Genomic DNA, 22,298 nt, shown 5'->3' with positions numbered 1-22,298 from the left:
TGATATGGCAAGCTCAGTCCATCCAGCAGCGTATCATTAGAGACACAAACTACTAAATTAGAGAGGTCAGTGGCTAAAAAGCTTACCGCGAAAAGCCAAGAGAAATAAAAAGAAAAAAAAACTGTCAGAATTTTAGGAAATTATCGGGGGAATTAAGAGATAATTGAAAGTAGCGTACTGAAGCAAGAACTGTACATTTTCAGTATTTTTGATATTCAGTCCCTGAATATATCGTCAAATATGGCGGAGGAACTAAAACATGTGAACGAGGACGATTTGAGACAGCTGAAAGATAGGATGGATTTAATCGTGAGCGCTGACCCAGGGCAGTACCACAATGATTTTTCATTGCGAAGATATCTACGAGCTTTCAAAACTGTCGACAATGCATTCCAAGTGCGTTCCCAAACCTGTTTATTTTTCAGGTCAACGCTCCCTTAATCAAATTCTAATGTATTGATTTGTTACTAATGCTCTCATGTCATGTTCACTGCATTCTTTAACACAAGAAGTAATAATAAAATTTTCTAACTTGTGAACAAATTTCTTTTACCGATTTCGCATACTCCCATGGCAGTTTAGGTAGTTTTATTACCACAAGCTCTTTCATTTTCAGGCTCTATTAAAAACTAACAAGTGGAGGGCAGATTATGGAGTATCAGAGTTACAAAATGATAAGGAGCTCATAGAAAAGTATTCAGATAAAGCTAGGGTGCTAAGACACCGGGATATTGCTGGTCGACCCATTATTTATATTCCCTCCAAGAACCACAGCTCAAGCGACAGGAACATCGATGATTTGACCAAGTTCATTGTTTACTGTTTGGTAATTTTAATACTACTGTTTGAAACCAGTCTTTCATTACCAAGTGATAAAGTTTATCCATAATAATTAAAATTCATAATGTGGCCTTAGAGTGAAAACCACGTGAATACACATAATCACATTTTACTGATTTTTGTTAATGTAGAAATTATAAACTTTTTGCTCAAATATATTATTAAAGTAATATAGTATCTGAAAGAGGTATAATTTAACTAATTCAAATGCTAACTATAAACATTACTATTAATTACAGAGAAATCACATATGCGGTATTCACTCTTTGACGATAATGTGATCAATGACGAAAACCTCAAATAGTCTATCCTTAAGAACACATGCCAATTTTCGTTTATTCCCACTAGTTCTGTTGTACAGTTCTGTTGACAGAACTACTACTGGTACTTTTCTTCTCATTTGTTCTGTTGATAAATAGACAGTTTTCTGCACAAAATTACTGAGCATTTTCTCTCCCCACTAGTTCTGTGTATGAGTTTTCAGTCTAGAATTGTACCACGGAACAAATGGGAAAAAATACCAGTACTTCTATCAACAGAATAGTGTAACAGAACTAGTGGAAATAATCGGACAGAACTACTGGGAATCGTAAATCCCATTTGTTCAGTTAACAGGACAAGTGGGCAGAAAAGTAGCTGTAGTCCTGTCAACTGAACTAGTGGGAATAAACATCAACTTTTAGCAGCGTGCCTGCAGCTGTTAACCTATGATGCAGTTGCTAATGTCTACCTTTACGAACATGCACCACTTAAGCAGCTATATAATCGCGATACCCGTGTTTAGTGGTGAAACATAAGTAATGGTATTAATGCAGTAGCATATTTGCATCAATTCAACTGCCTATATCGCTAGTGTCGCGATGCAAACGCATTTTTATCAGCCTAAAAGTTGCATATCGACTGTGAACTGGCAATAGGTATTATCTCAATTTTGACAACTTTACAAGATGAAGAAAAAAATTGTTTGCGTCATTTATATAGCATCTGATCTATTCAATAAAAATACGTAGTTTTAAATATTTTTATTACACATACACTTAGACATGAGCGCCGTTCCGGCGCGCCTCTGCCGCCGCGTTTTTCAAATGCAATCGACGCGCCGCCGTTCAGGTCGATCAGGCGCTCCGATCGTACGCACGCGCACTCTTCCGTATTGTGTACATAGGGCGCACTATAGGTTTCCGGAACTGGCCATTTACATAAACAATATTTAAAAAGTAATTACAACATTTGAAAATGGAACTCTTTGGCTGTACAATACAGTTTGTTTCATCCGACAGTCACTTGTTTTTACATTGTGGCGTCATTTTAGAAATTGGTTGTCTATATCACCATGGATTTAACTCGTGACAATTTTCGTAGTATGATTTTCTACGACTTTAAGTGTAATTGAACAGCTCAGCGGAGTTTCGCTCGGCTTCAAACTGCTTTTGGCGATGAAGCACCATACAAGACGACTATTTATAGCTGGTTTGCAGAATTGAAACGCGGTCGTGTGAATCTCAGTGACGAATTTCGTGATGGTCGCCCGTCCACTGCTGTGAACAACAAAAACATCGATGCTGTGCGCCGTATGATCGAAACAGACATACCATGCAAGTGATTCGGGCATCTTTAGGCATAGGCATGAGTCAAATACAATCAATACTACACAAACATTTGGGTGTGAAAAAGTTGTGCTCTCGGTGGATCCCACACAATTTGACTGAGGCTAAAAAAACGGATCGCGTCACTTGATGCAATGCCATGCTTACCAGATTCAACGAAGAGGCGTCAAATTTGGTGTGGGACATAGTAACAGGTGACGAAACATGGATTTATAGTTACGATCCCAAAACAAAGCAGCAATCGAGCGTATGGGTCGTTCGAGATGAACCGAAACCAACTAATGTGGCGCGCGTGCAAAATGCCTCTAAGCGGATGATTGCTTCTTTTTTAATAAAACTCGAGACGTGGTACTGTTGCTTTTGAGAATCGTTGTACCGTGAATAGTGATTGGTACACGACCATTTGTTTGCCGGAAGTTATTGACAAACTCCGTAAAAATAACTGTAAACGCCGTATCATCTTGCACCACGATAATGCCAGTTCTCACATGGCCAGACAGACAAATAAATTTTTGAAGGTGAGGAACGTTGACCTTATGAGCCATCCCGCGTATAGTCCCGACCTGGCACCTTGTGACATTTATTTATTTCCAAAACTTAAAAACTAGTTACGCGGTCAACGATTTTCATCACCTGAAGAGGCTGTCGAAGGGTATGAAAAATATGTTTCTGAGATTGTCACGGACGACTGGCATAAATGTTTTTAAAAATATTTATAACTGTTTTATAACTCACAGGGGGAGAAGTAAGAAGGGGAGCGCGGGAGAAGTATTTTGTGCCCCGTAAAATACGAGAGGCTATTGAAATAAGTAGGCGACCAAATTTTAATAGAGACGGAGGCTGGAGCTTGCCATCGACCTGGAAGCTGTGTCTTCATGGCGCTCGGTTTGCAGCTGCTGATGTTAGTGGTAACGATGTGGTGAGCTCTGTGTGCTGGACTGTTCCCGACAACAATCCTACGGACAGCAGTAGCGAAGAAGAGCCTCCCGAGTTCCCCACTGCGGACTGCGTCATCGGCGCGCGCGCAGAGAGCCGCAGCGCGCAGTGCTAGACGTGACGCGGTCGCGAACGTTGCACTCAACCCCTGAAGAAGACCATCGATTATGGTCGAAACTAGTCGTACCGCTTCCGACTAAAATACTACGCGAGTAAGTCCCATTACTTTTATATTTTAATATTTATAACTGGAGAATATTTTGAGAAACAATAAATTAATTTCTGACCATTTATAGTATTTTTTTCTTATTCATTCCGGAAACTTGTAGTGCACCACACGTATGTGAAAATGGCGACGCCAGAAAATGACTTTTCTGAGATAAAAGTTTTTTTTTATAAAATGTAAGTTCGCGATTGACCTTCATTTCACCTGATGGAAAGTGACGATGAGGTCGACGATGGAGCATGCACACCTAAATAAAGCCTATTTACTTTCGCCTTGAAAAGGCTCAAGTTATAACGTTCTGGGAACAAGTCTGCAGGCAGGGAATTCCACTCCATAGCCGTTCGCCATATAAATGTGGAAACATAACGCTTCGTGTGAATCTTTAATATCCACAACATAGCGGTGGAACCCAAGCCTACGCCTAGTCCCCCGGTGATGGAAAGGGGAAAGCGGAATTAAATCGTGTAATTCCATCGCACACTCTCCGTGATATATCCTGTAAAATACCGATAAGCAGGCAACTTTATGGCGGTGTTCAAGGCTCTGCAGCTTCGCCTCCACTAATTCCGAGTCACCTATAAGCTTCTTGGCACGGTTGTCAATTGAATCCAAGGTGGCCAGTTGATATGTAGCAGAGCCATCCTAAAGGTGGCAGCAGTACTTCATGCAAGACCATACTTGTGCTTGGTACAGCTGAAACAACTGTCCAGGTGTGTGTTGTCCCCATCTACAGACCCGAGAGATAGGGTTTTCCGGAGAGACTACGGGCTCGACGGCAAGACCAGGGTACGGCGGGCGTCCGGGCCAAGCCCTCCGCCAGTGATACGCCTTTGCGGGCGTCTCTGGCGGACCCGTACTTGGGTAAGGACTCGCTGGGGTTTGTGGTTAGCTGCAGAGACGGACATGTTTGTCTGCCCCGGTTTTGCTTGTGCCGGGGCGTCTGTCTCGTGAGCAGCTAGCGCGTCTTAGTATGCGAGGAGACGCGCGGGGCACGTGAGTTGCCCTTTAAGTTGGAAGCTATGTTCGGCCATTGTCGCAGGACACTGCGACTGGCATCTCCGGCACTAGCCCGGAGAGTTAGTAGAGGATAAGCTAGATATCCTCCGGTCCCTCCAGCCGCTTAGGTTATTGGGAACTGAGAGACGTCGTTTTTCGGCGTCAGGAAGTGAGCGTGCCTTACAGCTCCGCCACCAATGAGGATATTTGGTAGTGGACTCAGAGTCGACGGCTTAACGGTGGCAACTGCTAGTTGTGCAATGCGCAACGGGAAGTGAGCGTGCCTACAGCTCCGGTACCTATCTGGAAAACAGGGAGGATACTGTACGTGCACCCGGGGCGGCTCACCCGAGGCACTAGCCTCTCGAAGAACCGGATGAGTTCAAGTGACAGAAGTCGGTGACAACCCTGTGCACTGGATGATCTGGGGTCAGAACCTGAACTTGTAAGGTTCCTGTGCGCACAGGTTATAGTGTCCTTCTCGTATGCCCTAAGGGTAGGTAGGGAGGGTCACTATAATCAAAACTAACGTAAAAAGATATGGTGCTTGTCCCGGTGTGAAGTAACGCCTCACTCTGGAAAGGATCCCAAGCTTCCTTGCTGCATATTTGGCCATGGATTCAATGTATCTGCCGAAATACAAATTAGACCGACAGGTCCATTCAAAGTAGCTGGAGACAGTCGGCTATGGGTATGGATATATCACGATAAGTCGGAGTCAGCTCATAAGGACTCCGTTTTGTGGAGAATAGACACGCGTGTGTTTTGGTAGCGGTAAATTTGACAAGATTGGCATCGCCCCAATCGAAGACTGTCTTGAGTGTGAAATCCAAACGGATTGGACTATGGACTCTCGACAAGACTGGATTTTCTCTCCACTGACCCTTGCATTGGTCAAGTTCATATTTACAACTGTGTTGTCATCAGCGTACGCAAAGGTACCTGGAATTAACATATCTTTGATATGCAGCAAAAAGAGAGTTGCAGACAGTACGGAACCCTGAGGAATCTATCGCATATATTCGGAAGAGTAGCCTTCTAAGACCACTCGAATCGAACATTCGCTCAAGAAATCCGAGATCCAATTGCAAAGGTCAGTGGGAAACCCATAAAAGGGAAGCTTACTTAAAAGGCTTGCGTGCCAGACCCTGTCAAAGGTTTTAGAAATATCCAAAGACACGGCGAGTGCTTCGCTTTACTTTTCTATAGCCTCGCACCATATGTGACAGGCATACACAAGAAAATCCCCAGTTGGTCGCCCTCGTCGGAATCCGTACTGGCAATCACTGAGGAGGTCTTCAAGGTACGAGAGGAGACGGTCTTCAAGGTACGAGAGGAGACGATTGTTGAGCACACGTTCCATAGTCTTGCAGAGTATGGAAGTGACTGAGATAGGTCTAGTTGACAGAGTCAGCTCTGCTTCCCTTTTTCGGCACAGGTTCAGGAACAGGCGGTACAGGCGTAAGCGTATGAGAAAAGGAGAAAACTCAGGCGCACAGTTATGTAAGACGTGCCGGAATTCCATCTGCCTCGCTAGCTTTATTTTGGTGTATGCGAATTGGCGCCATAGTGCAGCCAGCCTGAGGTAAGATTAGATCCAGACGCGAACTCTTTGCAAAGAGTGAGGCAAAAAGATTTGCCTTGTCTTCGGCAGTATAGGCCAGCGTGCCGTCCGGCCTCAGGAGAGGTGACATAGATGGGCGACAAAAGTTAGTTAGTGACTTTATGTTTAAAGATGTTCTGTTTAAAAAAAATAATTTGTCAATTTCTGGCGTCACCATTTTCACTACGCATACACAAGACGGAAGCGTGCACGTGTATACAATCGGAGCGCCAGATCGAACTGATAAAAATTTTACTACTATAGAAAATACGTAATTTTATTTTTTCCCTTGAAAAAGTTAACACAGTTATACAAATTCGTTTTAGGGTCGCGCCCGCGCCGCCGAAACGCCGCCGACACGTTGGTCTATTGTCGGCGCTCATATGTACATACACTACGTATTTTTATATAGTATAAATGACGCAATGACGCAAACAATTTTTTTCTCCATGGTGTAAAGTTATCAAAATTGAGATAGTACCGGTTGCCAGTTCATAGTCGATATGTAACCATTGTTAAAGTCAATATTTTTTTAAATTTTACCTTTTTAAATAACAATTATAGAAAGTAGTTGTTACGTGCATAAATCAATCAAAACTTGACTACTGAACTTTGTGTATAATACTAAAATGTCTATCAGAAGACTAAATGTGGTTTTCCACCATTTCCACCAAAAATTGCCATTAATATCTCGTGCGAGCCATTGCGAGCTTGCGCTGTGATTGTGGATAGTAAAGATTCAGTGCTGTTCAGTTCACCTAGCGATAATACACGGCTGAACTAACATGTCCTGTAAATTATTATTATTAAATGTCTTAACAGAAGAAGAATCAGATGAAACCATCTTTTTTTTAATCTCAAATCGTATGTACTAACCAATTTCGCGATTGATATTAATAGCCATCGCGAGCTTGCGCGAGACCGTGCCGGCAGTCGCGACATCGCGCGAGAAATCGTGTTTCCGTTAAAGAGTATAATACTCCATGAAGGCAGCAACAAGGTTCAATATTACACCAAAAAATATTTCAATTCTCGCCTTGCCCATCCCCGTCAATCTAGACCATTTCCACCGAAGATGGACTAGGAGAGAATTCAAATTTTGTCATACAAATTTCAATCCTCATCTCGCCTTGTCTCGCCTCACCGGTGGGAAAGCACCTCTTTCCTAAATAAATAACACGCACACACATAGCACTACACTAGGGAAACCGTGTATCACGGGTACCATGAACACACACATAGACAACCACAAATTACACCCAAACTCACGAGAGAAATAAATGTAGATCAAATAGTTCTCCCGGCCCGGTAATCGAACCCAGGACCTCTGCGTGGCAAACCAGCATGGTGACCGTTCGGCCACAGCGTCAGTTTATGTTTAAAAAATAAACCTATGAACTAACAAGTTAAATGCAAACTCTAGTTCGTAATAATGCTGAGAAGTAATACTTCTAAACTTATTCCTATTTGTTTTCTTATCAGGAAGATGCAAGCAAAAGGTGTTTTGAAGAAGTAATAGACAACCTGTGCATTGTATTTGACTTGAACAATTTCACACTGTCTTGTATGGACTATCAGGTGCTCAAAAATCTGATCTGGTTGCTAAGCAGGCATTATCCTGAAAGACTTGGCATATGTCTTATTGTCAATGCTCCAACTTTTTTCTCCGGGTGCTGGGCTGTCATAAAAGGATGGTAAGTTGCTTGAAAAATTATACAGTCTTTAACGCGCCTTCAAATTAGACGCTTATAGAAGCGCTGCAGACACTTCAAATTTTCATAGAAGAGCAATTGCACGTTGTGTCGTGACACGAGCGCGCTAGCAGTTGCAGTCATTATTAGTGAATTAAAAGTTACAGACGCGCTGCTGCCGCACCACTGCAGTGCTTATGCAAGCTTCTAATGGAGCTGCTACTTCGAAGTGTTTGCACTAAATTTTTTTTGTATAAAAATACATCTGAAAATGTATGTAATGCAAACGGACCATATTTTTTATGCATGCAGAATAATATTATAATATTATATCTTACAGTTTTGTAAATAAATAATAATTCTATTTCAGGCTAGATGAAAACACAGCAGGTAAAGTGACATTTGTTAACTCGGAGATGGATCTATGTCAATATCTGATACCAGATATCTTGCCCACTGACATGTGAAGGGAACAGATAACACAACGACCAAATGCATGGATTCTTGATTGACTAGCATGTACATTGTGTAGGTAATATTATTTATGTATAACTAAGTGTATGAAATTTATAAAATGGTAATTGTCAAATATTTAATTCAAAAGTAAACATAGAAATACAGTGTTTGTATTTTAAAAAACTTTCTCAGCAACCTAGACTGATTGTAGACCAAGTCTAATTATAGGATTGACAATGTTAATTTGTTACATACCTGTATATAAGATCATTGTCTGTGTCATTTGGTACTGAAAATATTTTATTTACTTTTGAATTAAATTTTTGATAATGACCCAAAAATTAATGCAATGTGTAAATATAAATAATAAGTTAGCGTAAGCATTTCAAACTTAGATAATATATGCGGTCGCTCATCGATTAATGACGTACTCTGTTGTATACTCTTGTAACATGTAGTTTTTATGATAAATATATTTAACTGCCTCCATGGCCGAACGGTTACTATTTCCGGACTGCCACGCAGAGGTCTTGGGTTCGACTCCCGGGCCGGGAGAAATATTTGTATGGCCTACATTTGTTTCTATCGCGAGTTTGGGTGTAATTTGTCGTTGTCTATGTGTGTGTCCATGGCACCCGCGACACAGGGTTTCCATAGTGCGGAGCTACGAGTGTGTGCGCGTTATAATAAATATTATAATGAAGTGAGTGTTCTGTTTATACCAACCACATATATCCCTGGATGGCATTTAGTTAAAAAAGTAACAATCCATCCAGGAATATATGTATATGTGGTTGATATAAAGAGAACACTCATTTCATTATAGTACTTATTATAAAAACTATATGCTACAAGAGTATACAACAGAGCGCGTCATCAATCTGTGAGCGACCGCATATATCTAAGCATGAAATGCTTACGCCAACTTATTATTTATGTTACACACTACATAATCCTAGCAATTGTAAGCAAAAAGGAAGTTTAAAAAATACCTTTAAGGGTCACAATTTTAGTTTTCCTTAATATGCTGTAAAAACATTTCTGGAATTTGTAACCTTGAATATTTATTACTATTGCATTTATAACTAAAATGTTACAATAAATCAGTGCTGCAAATTAATGTTACTTTTATGCTATAACTAGTGGCATTGTTAAATGCAAAATTAACATTTGTGAGATTTTCATATATCTAGTGTTGGGTCATGGAAAAATTTCCATTTTGAAAAAGTCACTATTTTCCGAATATTTTTCTTATTGTTTTTTCTCGTATTCTTTCCGCATTTGACATGTGACACCGTCAAAAGTTGAAGATACTGGTCGAAAATTTTTACCTATGATTCCATTGTCCAATCATTTTAAATCTCATTTTTCTCTAAACAGGCTCTTCCATTATCCTGCCTTGCAGTCCGCCGGCATAAAGCAGGATTATTAGCGTGCAATTGCACGCTTCGACTACATTCATTTACTGCATTACGCTGGCGGACTGCAAACCAGGATAATGAAAACCTTTAACTTTTTTAGCTATTTTATAATTCACGCTAAATAAAACTCTAAAGATATTTCTAAACGAAGAACGTAATATTATGAGCCTTCGAATTAAATATTACCAATTTTTCAGATATTCCGGAAAAATTTCCACTATTTGAAATTTTTCGGAAAATCACCCAACAGTACATAATATATCTACTTTTGTAACAACTGTGACACCAAACAGTCAATTATTAAAACTTTATTTTGTTACATGTTTTGTTTCATATACTATTAAGAAATTGTACTTAATATAGTTTTAATTATATTAACAGCCATAGTTTGTTATAGATTATATTACACATATTTTGTTAAACTTCTGTTACTTGTATTTGAAGATTTGTTCACCATATTTAATTTTAATGCTTTTAAAATAATATTAGTACATTTATGTACTTACAATAGACCTTTACTCTAGTCATACTATGTTCGTGAGCTTTCCTTCCGTATACATTAAATCTGCCATATACTTTTAATATTTTAGTAGATATAAGTTGAATGTAGCTATTATCATGATTTCTCTACAAAAGCTTGCAAGTACTATTTTGTTTAGCCTTAGTATATATAATCCAGGACAATAACTTTTTAATTTTGTTTTACTATAAGTACAAAGCTCATGTACACATAATTTCTTTCTTCTTCTTCTTCACAATCTTTCTTTATACTTAGTAGATGTTCATATTGGCAGTAGAAACTCCGTACTTTAATGTGTTCATAAACCGAACACAAAAAGACACCTCTCTAGTTCACTCTATCACGTGTCTAATTTTATTAATATGTGTTAATTGATATGGAAGGATAAATTAAGAAATATGTGACGTAAACAACTCACTCTAAGCAAATCCTGAAAAACTACAGGGTATGTCTCTTTTAATTATTTTTAATGTAGCATACTAGTTGATCATCATCATCCACGCCTCCAGTGGTTTCTGCCACCCACCAAGAACTCTGCTAGTCTCACCCATCTATGACCCGTTAGGCTCAATTTATATTGCAGCGGAACGGAATAGATGCGAATTTTTGTAACGATATTGTACATACCGTATTGAAGTTTGTGGTCAATTGTGTAACGTCAAACTAGATACGAGCCAAAAATCACGTAGCGTGTTTCCGCTGAATTCTTGAGAATCCTCGCGCATTCGCGAGAAATCCGCAGGCTGCCGAATCCGCGAAAATGGCGCGGAGGTAGGCGCAGTGTAACGTCAAACGTCGACGAAATACTACTGCTCGAGCATTCCAGTGACCGCGCGCGCTTTCTCGCGCAGAGAGGCGAAATTGACGCTCCCATTTCATTCCGTTCCGCTGCAATGTAAATTGAGCCTGAGGGTCTACTCTCGATCTCCGACCGACATCCGTCCGAAACAATTACTGTCAAATAAGTAATATTCGACAAAATCAAAAGACAAGTGTCAAGTATGAAGATTCATTCGCATCACGCGTCTTTTCATTTGGTCAAGTATTGCTTATTTGGCAGTAATTGTTAAGGACGGATGTCGTACGAAGATCAAGAGCAGACCCCCCGACTTTGTCAATGTCGTCTACCTATGCCGCTGTCGCTCCAGGACGTCCCACATTTATGTAACCACGTTTTAACCACTAGTGCTTTATTCCATCTGTCATCACAGTTGATCATACATAACATAATTGATAATTGTGATGTTTTTTCCTACTTTATGCCACATAAGTATATTCAACGTGGAGATACGACAGCGAACAAAAGTCTTAGACGTCGGTATGCGGATCGCGAGCCTAAAATGGAGATGGGCAAGACATGTTGCAAGGCGGGACGGCGACCGATGGACCAAGACGGCTCTGAGTGGTACCCTATAGGAGCGACACGTCCTCAAAGTAAACCACCTGCTAGATGGTCGGAAGATATCGTCGGGGTGGCCGGAAGACTGGATGAGACTCGCACAGGCCCAAGTGAGCTGGCCTGCAAAAGAGGTCTATACCCAGCAGTGGGTGTTAAGGGGCAGTGATGATGATAATGTCACAAATTGTTTTTGAAATGAGATTACTTAGGAATTGAAAATATTATCCTACTTTAATGCATTTATACTTAGTCAAAACGTAAACTAGAGGCGGGCGAGTTGATATAATATCTGTCATCTTGATGGATCGTTGATAACCAAACTGTCGTTAATAACTAGTAGTCAGTAACTACATAAACGCTTTCATGCATGCAGTAACTACATCAATGCTCCGCCAAGAACAAAAACATGTTCTTGGATTAATTATTGCCTCAATTTATTTAATTTACTTGTTGTCAAACGACATTCCTTTTTATGGAGATTGTATTGCATAGTCTATTTATTAGTTTAGTATAATTCCTGTTACTTTGATGCATAATATAATAAGACGTAAGAAATAAAATAACAAAAAGTAAATAAATGTTGGTAAGCATGTCTGGTTTTTAATTCATTACGTAGGGGTGTAAACAGACGGATTGCAAAGGGCGCGCGTTGATAGCGTGAACTGCACACATGGAAGCAATTTGTATAACGTACAGCGTGTATCGTCTATTATTGATATCAATTGCTGTTTTTGACTCTCCGGCTATCATTTACCAACTGCACGATAAATTGTACGCAGATCAACAATAGCACGCGGCAACCACGTACATAAGTTTCGTCGGATTGCGGCAGTTGAAAGAATCAACTCCGTAAGCGCAGTGAGTCTAATCATCGCGCAGATCAGATCAGATCACGCAGCAATCATCATCAATCATGCTACGCCATCAAAATAGTTCAGAGGTTATCATCATATGGGCCGATACAATCCTATGATCTGCGAGATCTATGGAGTTTAAAAGTTAATAAAATAACCAATAATAATTTTACAATCATTTTACTTGACTTAATAGATTTATAAAATAGTTACAAATTAATCCTGTACAAGGAAGCAAATTATTCTATTTGAACATTCATGGTCCAACGAAATTATACATTGTACTGTTTAAATTTTATTCGATTAATTAAAACACGAAAATAGTTATCGACGATAAATTAAACTTAATGAAAAACTTTGTATGACCAAGTACTCGCATATTTATCACAAACACAATTACAGCTTAAATAACTAAAATAAAATCCACCTTGAACATATCCATCCAAAAATTACAATTGGACGTATTGACTTTATTGTTAGGAGACAAAATGTTTCATCAAGTCGTCACAAATACTGTTTTCATAGTAAAATAAATAATAATACATTGAAACATTTTCATTCAGTCAAACGCCTAAATAATGTCTACCGTACAAATCTATAAAAAGTAGATTTCTATTTGCGTGGAATATAATAATTGGCACGTTTTTGTCACTGCTGGTTAATATTAAAACAATATTTTTGTAGAATTACAATTTTGCAACAAGTGTGCAGAGTTTTAATGCAAATCACAAAAGAAAATAAAATCTATCTACACTAATCAAGGTATAATAAATACGGCACATTAAACAATACTAACTTTCAATGATATGGCGTGGCTTATTCCAGGGTGGCCATAATCGCGAACAGAAATTACTGACGTGACTACTCAGGTAATAAGTCGTAATTTAGATTTCGGTTTCAGTCGCAAAAAATTAGATGTAGTCGGTCCATCACCTCAAAAGTACAAGGGTGTTTTACTGGTCACTATTCATCACCAAACCATTCAAATCGTAGATTAAAAGTAGTTCATTGATAGGTAAACTTACGTAGAAAAATTATACACGATAAAAAATGTGTCTAAGGAAGGCCTCCGTTCCAATTGTTTCTTACTGCATTTAAACCTCATACCAATTTGTAGTTCAAAATGACCTTCATTTATTCGAGCAATAGTTATACGTAACTGCACAATACGCGACTCGCTCGTCTAGGGTAGGCTGAGAGCCCAACACGACATTGACGCTAATAAACATCATGTCAGTTCTTAAATCATAACGTCAGTAACAGTATATTTTTGTTCGCTTGCTAAGTTATTTAAAAACTACAAATGATTAAAACCTTAAATGTAGAATGTATTTTAAAAAGTTAACAATACTGAGAATATGACTATCTTTGCAAAATATGTACATAATTATATGGCCTCCTGGACTAACACGTGTATAACCTGGAGATAGTAAATCTGTTGTATCTTGTAAACAAAGGAGCGACTAATTCTAAAATTTTGCGACTATTTAAGCTAGATTGAAAACAGTGCCGCTAGAATAAGCTTGTTCTAGAGTGGACAGTAAAATACCTTTATAAATTTGATACGTCAACTAAATCAAGTCCTTTGCGACGAAAACCAACTAAATGACTTTTTTTCTGACTGGCCAAATTTCAAAACCTCGATCATGGTTACACTGGAATAAGGCACGCATGATATGCTATTTAATGGAAATATGTTTAATTTCTATCAATAAAAATGCTTTTAGGAAAACGTATTTGGTGTTTATCACAAAATTGGTGAAGAAATGTTAGTAGTCTTTGTCGAATATGTATTGTTATTGTTTAGTCTGTTTAGTTAGTTAATAATTCGTTAGCAGTGACTTCCAATATTTTAAATAAGTTGTTTATGAATATTGTGCGTAAGAAATTATGAACTAAGTGTAAATGTGGAAAATCGTCATCTCGTATAGCGACTAGTACGTTATGTAGCTATATTATTCATACATAATTTAATGCCTATAATAGATAATGATATGATGACATAAAACTATTAAGATCACCGTTTTAGCTGAGATTACAGAACTAATTAGCGAGCTTATCCGTGGAATCCATTTCCACTAACATGGGCCTATAAGTGTCAGATGAATCACATTCGAATAGTAGCTGCATAGCGCTGATTTATTATTAAGACTGCTTAATATCTAGCTAATTCATTATTTGTAGCAAATCCTGTACACTGTTTTTCTAAAATTGTGTCTAGGATGATACAGCCGTGCTGAGGTCCTATTACAAATTCAATACTACCAATCCCCATACAAAATACTACCACATTACCATACAGTCTAAATAACATAATAGGACCCTTTGAGCCAATCAATATCTTGTAGTAAGATAGAACGGCAATGGATGGTGCTACTTGTATCAGTGTTAAAATGTGGATTCTAATGTCAATTCCATTTATCTAATTCCATTGTGAGTCCGGTAACCGTTTATTGTCTACTTTCGATGCCGGTTTGAACGACGTTTCTTATAAAATCGATTAGTTTCTTGCTTTAGAATTTTCAATAGTTATACGAAATCAGTCAGTCGTACATGGTTCCAGCCAGTCACAAGTATCGATTATCGGGCTGTTTTCGCTGCTGCCGCGTCAGTGATAGGAATGTAGAAGAACAGGACGGAGCAAGTGGGGTTGACGAGTTCAAAATCATCGTCACTCCACTCCAAGTAAACGTGTTTGCAAGTAGTATGTTCATTCAGGAGTCCGTCCATGTTTTGAGCATGAGATAGAGCAGTGTTGCGCGGGCATAGTATCAAACGGGTGAGGCGGCGTGTAGACGACGCGCGCGGGGCAGTGTGGTGGCGGGAGGGGGGTGTGCGGCAGGGGAGGGGCGCAGTGACGCGGTCGACGACGGCGACTGCGCGGGCGCAGGCGGCGCGGGGCGCAGCAGCGACAGCAGCAGGCGCAGTCAATCGGCCAGCACGCTCTGCGCCACGCCCGCCAGCTCCTCCTTCAGCATGCGGAACGACGGCCGATCCTCAGGTGCGTGTCGCCAGCACTCCCGCATGACCTGTCGTGTAACAAGGTCATTACTAGTTAACGTCACTGAAGGAAGTCCTTTTCATCATATTACTGTTTTATGTAGAATACATCCCCTAAACATACGCGCCAAAACATGTGCACTAAAATGTAAATGTAAAGGCAGATGACAAATCAGTAGTAATTTATGCACACACTTCATTGTATTTTTATTTTAAACTGTAAACCTGCAATACAAACTTACATTATAAATTTCAGGCAGACATCCTTTTGGTTTCTCGAGCACCTGCCCTCTTTGCACCATATCCACGACTTCAGAGTTCTTCATGCGGCCGTAGGGCACCTTCCCGCATGTGAACACTTCCCACATTAAAACACCTAAACAACAAAGTAAAGTTACATAAAAAGAAATATGACAAGTTGCTTGTTCGTAACGGAAAAAACGTGAATCCGAGTGAAAGTCGCTATGCTAAACCTAACACTTATAAATTTGTCCCGCACTATCTTGAAAGATGCGATAGTAAGTGTACTGGAGAAAGGGTTGAATTTTGCTTTGACACCTAAACGAGTTCCGTATCAGACCGTAATCAGTAGAGTGGAAGAAGCAATAACGCGGAACAGGGTGCCTTCTGGTGATGCGGAGGTGTTTGGACAGGATGTTGCGGTTATTCTCAGAAAAGCGAGGCTACCGACAAGTAATGTCACTGCAGAAGAGCGGTCAGCTCATGAGGACCTAAGGAAAAACGAGGATATCCTGGTTCTTAGGGCTGACAACGGAAATACCACTGTGGTAATAGACTCTGCTGATTACGATAGCAAAATACAAGTTTATTAAATAACACTCGTATATAAGCCTGTCTCATACAACGCTACTGCCAAGGTCACTCACCGTATAAGGACAGTCATCAGAGATCAGGAACGATATGTTGATGATATTTTCTGCATTATGAAGGGTAGTGAAAGGGAAATTGAGAAATTACAACTGCACCTCAATTCCTAATGGAATTTAATTATTGGATTAATATCCAATATAATATAACTCTTGGAGAATGAGATATCCCATGTTCAGAAGGTCCTTAGGTAGAACGGGTACAGAGTGAACAGACGGCAATCACGGCGGAAAGCTAAAGGGAAACGTCCTGACGTTTTAAGGCAACCAACGTGCATGACTTACGGGAAAGGAATAACGGACAAAATCGGTACAGTACTAAAAAAATACTCTATAAAACTGTGTTTACGCCGTTATCTAAGGTCGCGGGGCATGTCAGATCACCCTTCAATCTCCGGGCGTTTACAAGATTGATTGCATTTGTGGGAGTTCCCATATTGGACAGGCAAAACGCACCATAGCGGAAAAGGTTAAAGAACACATCGCGGCTGTTAAGAACCGTCAGGTCAATAAGTCTGTAATAACCGAGCATTTGCAGGAATCAGGACCAAAGCACTGGATTGAGCTTCATGATCCTTTCTATGCCTTCTATTTATATCTTTCTATATCTTCTCTTTCATGACATAGAAATCGTACTGTAGTAGAATCGTACGTGAAGAAATTGAAATTAAAAACACCATGATTTCAACTGAGAAAACGGTTTTAAGCTTTCATCGTCATGGGATCCAGTTATCAGCAAATGTAAACGACATCAAGTATCGCCCGACAAGTGGCCGGATGTCGTGAGTGTTGTGTCGGTCTGTTGAGAACCCTAGTGCACAAATAAATAATGAAGATCAATTGCGGGTAGTTAGAAAAACTCGCACGGCTAAAAGATGCTGACACCCACCCTTCAGTCCCTTCAAGACTTCGAGACGGACGTTGCAAAACGTCCGAAACGTCGAGGTAATTAAAAAATGTTTTATAATATTAAGTCCCGAATTAAAAATCAAATAAAGTTATCTAAATACATTAACATAAAAGGTAAGTAAAATAATTGGCGGAGCTGGGACGAAGAACAACATCGTACTGTATTACTTCCTCCGAGATGACGTCCGTTACTGCCAGTCGGACGTAGAAATCCAAAATAATGTTGCTTCAAATCCTAATTATTGTTGAAAATTTATCAACACAACAGTCGCCTTGGAACTTTGCTTGCCAAAGCCGGTTCACGAAACTCTGTCTGAACCCAGATTGGCGTGGCTGACTACCAGTCCTTAGAGATAAGCCGACTACAATGAGATGCATTAATAACACCATACTATTTACAAGTCGAAAGGTGACTTTCGCTTGCCCGCCGAAGGCGGCAAGCTACCCGGTGTAAATACTGAGTCGTCTGACGACCGTAATTCGCAGCCGAAGTCGAGCGAAACGACTAGGTGTAAACGCTATGGGCGACACAGTCACCGCAAGCGACTGTCAACCGAACTGATTTCAACGTGTCCGCGGCCGCGCTCCACCCCACCATATGTGGGGAATTTTTGCAAGCGAAGGCGACTCAGTGTAAACAGCGAGTCAACTGCGTCGTCTTCGGCAAGGCGAAGTAGTCTGCCGAAGGCGGCAGACGACCCAGTGCAGATGCGCCAGAATTACTAAAGAAAAAAATACTTGCCAAAAGCCCAGACGTCGGATTTAGAGGAAAATCGTGTGTAGTTGAGGACCTCGGGCGGTGCCCACTTTATAGGGAACTTTGTGCCACCAGAACTCGTGTACTGATCGTCGAGCACGTATCGCGCCAGACCAAAGTCCGCCACCTGCAATTTATTCACAATATCAGTCAGCAATGATTTTTATGTCGTGTGTACGTAATGTTGTCTATAGTATTCTGTATTATCTGTAATAGTAAGTTATTACAAATTTATAAATGTAATGTCATTTAAGTCCGTTGGCATTCGTGCTAAATGAGTTTCTTTGACTTAGAGTTGCTTTCAATTAACAATCAACTTAAGTTTAATAAATAACTTATATGTTATTATAATTGATACAAAGATCGAACCTATGCGAAGAAAAATCCCTTCGATCTGACTGCGACGAACCAGCGTCTGTTGCCTCAACGTAGCTAGAGGCAACAGAACCTCTTGTTCGAGTCCAAACGGATCGAAAGAATTTTTCTTTGTAATAACAAACTATACTCCGTCCAACCGTTTATTTAATTTTTGACTTACATATTCCTCCGAAGTTCCGTAATTATTATTGATATACTAAGATATTTTTTAATTTTAGTGAAGCGACGTACTCTTTAGCTCCGATATTTATCGAGCCAACAGATTATGTAACGAAGATTATTCAAGTTGATAATTTTTGGTATATGTCTAATAAATTACAATGAAATGAAATAAATTATAAATAATTATAATATATTCTTATTGTTTATTATAATGAATCGTCGGATTCTTCACCATATGAACTGGAATCATCACTTGAATCCTCATTAACATTAATTATTAATTCTCGAGTACACAAATTGTAAAACGCAACATCACGATTCCAATCAGACAATATCTTCATTCACGATTAAAACTTCTTCATAAATAAAATCAATCGTTACAAAAAAATCGGATCGGAAACGCATTGGGACATTATTAATTGATTAGAATTCGAGCTGTCAAAAGTTAAATAAATGGTTGGACAGAGTATAGTATAGTATTTACAGAAAATATACATGAATATCATGGTAGTAAAAACATCATGATAATCAATAAAAATAAAACATTGCGAGAAACTAATGACTAGGCAGTATGGTCTCTGACCTTCGCCTGTTCCATGCGGAACGAAGGAGAACAAAAAAAAATATTTACGTCATTCTTGATACAGTAGTGAATTTTTCAAGTAATACAATTATTCGATTACTATAATTGCTCGGATAATATTAATTCAACATTCAACTGACCTTAACTACGTTTTCATCACCAACTAAACAATTTCTTGCGGCTAAATCCCGATGAATGTAATTATGTCTTTCTAAATAAGCCATTCCTCTGCACACCTGTAAATAGATAAGTGTATTAGATCTGGGGCCTTATTGAACATGAACTCTTATTACAGTGCAGTGTAGGTTCGTAACGAGAAAAAAGCGGGATGGTAATATACACTTCATGTAACGCCGTTTAACAACGATTCATTTTAGGTCCTAAACTGAATCGTAATAAGAGTTCATGGCAAGGCCCCAGAGCTCTGGACGTCATAGTCAGAGTTTGGCTCCCAGTAGAACTCATTTAGGAAAACTATTTTTCGAAATTATTTCAGGTCTGGGCGTTCTGTACAATATCGCCGAAGTTAATAATGTAGGAACATTAATTGTTAAATTCAGTGAAGAGCTGGCACTTTGTTACTCTTTAGCAAAATACCTGTGACATTTTGTTTTGCCACGAATTTCAATTCTGTATTTATTTACATTTGAACATCATTTGTGTCTATTTATACGGAAACTCATTCTTTGAAAAGGTTTAACTGTAACAGGTTCAGATTCTGACAAGAACCAGCTTTAAAAAAATACAACTAGTTTAAACTACAACTCACAGTCAACATAGCAAGTGAAAGCGAATTATTTTACTAGGTTTTACTTCAAAGTACATTTATTTGTGAAAACAGGTTATACAAAAGTTGACAAGTACATAATCTCAGTACAGAGTACAAAAAAATCTCAAATTTAAATGGGACCACTGCTGAGGTCTATCCATCAAAAAAAAAGAATCATCAAAATAGGTTCACGTAGGTTATCGCGTAACATACATACAAAAAAACATGCAGTCGAATTGAGAACTTCCACCTTTTTTAAAGTCGGTTAAAAATAAGCACTGTGTCCGGCCAAACATTACGCATACAAACATATTGAAAGTATATCATGCATGTACTCAAATGCACTCCAATAGAGTAAACTAGGCGTAACATGTTTTTTTTAATAATATAACATGGGAGTGCACACATGAATTCAACCCTTTCAGTGACGCGAACCCGACTAGTGACTCAAGTTGTACTTCTGCTTTTTTGTTTTTAGTTAACTCTATTTTTAAACCGACAGTACTCAAAACTTAACTTAAAATGGAATTTGGAACTAACCTGTATACACATGTCCAATAAAACAGCAGGTCCAAGCTGATCAGGCGAGGTGCGTCTTAAGTAGTTGAAGAGCGAGCCATGCCGCATGAATTCTGTCACGATATAGATCGGCCGATGCTTAGAGCACACGCCATATAGCTGCACCAGATTTTGGTGTTGAAGTTTGCTACAATCAAAGAAACAATACTCATATAGCAGATATATGTGTCAACGACCTCTGTTATTTAGGGGCACCACTGAGTCATGTGTGTTAATCACGTCAATTAATGTTCTGGTCTGCACTGCTTTTCGAGAATAGTAGGCTATACCAATATAGTTTTTATTTTTCATACATAGCTGCCTTCAGATAATGCTAAATTTGCTTGTGAATAAAACATAGGGCATACCACGAATTGAAAGTCTCTATTCTAAAAAGTCATAAGTTATGAGTTATGTGTAATAATAACATGCCAGCCTATCACACCAATTACCTGGTCTCAAACTAGGTCATTTCTTGTACTATGTAACTGGCGATGGTAGCCATAATTTTTATATTATTCTTATAAAACTGACACTGACACAAGCCTAGTGGTCGCCATAAAGAAATAATACTATATAAAATAATAAATACACCCTGAATACCCAGAACCAATTTAGAAAACTGCATTTCCCAAATCGGTCCTATTGGGAATTGATACCTCCTCATCCAACGCCCACAGTGCAAGCCATTGAGCCACTGAGGACCACTAAGGTCCCAAGTTCGGCGACTTGATGTCAGTACTGTGGCAACGTACGAGACAATTCGAACGCAACGTCGTCGTCATGACAACGTTAATATTTCGGTCTAAGTATAATTCTCCTAGTACGCGACGTTGCATGGTTTAGAACCACTTAATATGGGCTATCATTATGAACATCACCAGGAGTGGTACCGCCATATCAACTGCCTATGTCAGCAAAATAGTGATCTGTTAATAAACATTTTTGATACTTTGACAGCTGTACCTGTCAGTACCCCACAGACTAAACGTTGTGACATTTCATTTGGCGTTTGTAATAGGGATGAGGTAAAGTCGACAGTTTTCAGTGTATTTGATTTTTGAATCACAAGTTCTCAGGTTCAGAACGATGCATAAAACACACAACTATAATTCTAATTCAATTTCAGTGGATATTTTGGAAAATTAAAAAAACACTTATCGTATTATCATTCATTTACTGGTTTCAAAAAAGTAATAACACTGACATGTTAATTAATTGCCAATTATTCAAATTCATACTAATAATGAATACCCGAACTACGCATTTATTCATTAAATTATCGATAACTTTCTATCAATCCTCATCTCTAGCAAGTGCACTGTAATGAAGTAACCTTTGCACGTTGTCGTAAAAAAATAATGAATTTTTGTGAAAAAATTTGTTTTCCGTTAATTTTTCACAAATATACATAGAATTGCCTCCGGAGCATGGCTACGCATGATAGTCACGACACGCATGATAAAATTGGAATAAGCGCGCGCTATTGACTGTCTCAATCAGATCTAATTTACATGCTACGGGGGTTGGTGTTATTTTTACTTTAATTTAATGTAATTACTTAAACAAAAGCTATTCATTAAAAAGCGATGCATATAAAAATCGTTTATGAAATAGGTAAATTAGTGCACGTCGTTACAAGGTTATATTGTGTAGATTGTTATGAACTGTCACAGGGATCATCCTAGATTATTATACGTATAGAAAGAGCATTGACCTACCAACAAATAGACGTCGGGTTCGCGC

At 39.0% G+C, this 22,298-nt stretch overlaps 2 protein-coding genes across 6 annotated transcripts in view; one reads left to right on the top strand and one right to left on the bottom strand.

Moving 5' to 3' along the window:
• The first annotated feature begins 209 nt into the window (after positions 1-209).
• On the top strand, positions 210-11,225 carry LOC113235144 (CRAL-TRIO domain-containing protein C3H8.02). 2 transcript variants are annotated; one of them, XR_003310847.1, is made up of 5 exons: positions 210-396; positions 617-826; positions 7,691-7,902; positions 8,270-8,445; positions 9,293-11,225. XR_003310847.1 is itself a non-coding variant. In XM_026470740.1 (4 exons), the coding sequence occupies exons 1-4, from the start codon at positions 241-243 to the stop codon at positions 8,364-8,366; spliced, it is 675 nt and encodes a 224-aa protein (XP_026326525.1). In that variant the 5' UTR covers positions 210-240; the 3' UTR covers positions 8,367-8,703. The 2 variants fall into 2 exon arrangements, 1 of the variants encoding a protein (XP_026326525.1); XM_026470740.1 differs by lacking the exon at positions 9,293-11,225 and having other exon boundaries at positions 8,270-8,703.
• A 3,011-nt stretch (positions 11,226-14,236) lies between these two features.
• LOC113235051 (tyrosine-protein kinase Btk29A) overlaps positions 14,237-22,298 on the bottom strand; it is a 32,000-nt gene continuing 23,938 nt past the window's right edge. For all 4 annotated transcript variants that reach the window (XM_026470588.1, XM_026470591.1, XM_026470589.1 and 1 more), the window contains 5 exons: positions 20,535-20,700; positions 19,366-19,461; positions 18,088-18,229; positions 15,792-15,925; positions 14,237-15,578 (listed from right to left, as the gene is read on the bottom strand). In XM_026470588.1, coding sequence (XP_026326373.1) covers positions 15,477-15,578; positions 15,792-15,925; positions 18,088-18,229; positions 19,366-19,461; positions 20,535-20,700 — 640 coding nt within the window. In that variant the 3' untranslated portion in view covers positions 14,237-15,476. The remainder of the gene's footprint in view (positions 15,579-15,791; positions 15,926-18,087; positions 18,230-19,365; positions 19,462-20,534; positions 20,701-22,298) is intronic.

Source organism: Hyposmocoma kahamanoa, unplaced genomic scaffold (genome assembly GCF_003589595.1).
Source record: "Hyposmocoma kahamanoa isolate Upper Pololo Valley unplaced genomic scaffold, ASM358959v1 87, whole genome shotgun sequence".
Lineage (NCBI taxonomy): Eukaryota > Metazoa > Arthropoda > Insecta > Lepidoptera > Cosmopterigidae > Hyposmocoma > Hyposmocoma kahamanoa.
This window is presented reverse-complemented; position numbering and strand designations above follow the sequence as displayed.

Coding starts and splice junctions, on each gene's coding strand:
- LOC113235144 (XM_026470740.1), top strand. CDS start 241: ATGGCGGAGGAACTAAAACATGTGAACGAGGACGATTTGAGACAGCTG. Junction 397..616: donor CTGTCGACAATGCATTCCAA/GTGCGTTCCCAA, acceptor TTTCATTTTCAG/GCTCTATTAAAAACTAACAA. Junction 7,903..8,269: donor TGGGCTGTCATAAAAGGATG/GTAAGTTGCTTG, acceptor ATTCTATTTCAG/GCTAGATGAAAACACAGCAG.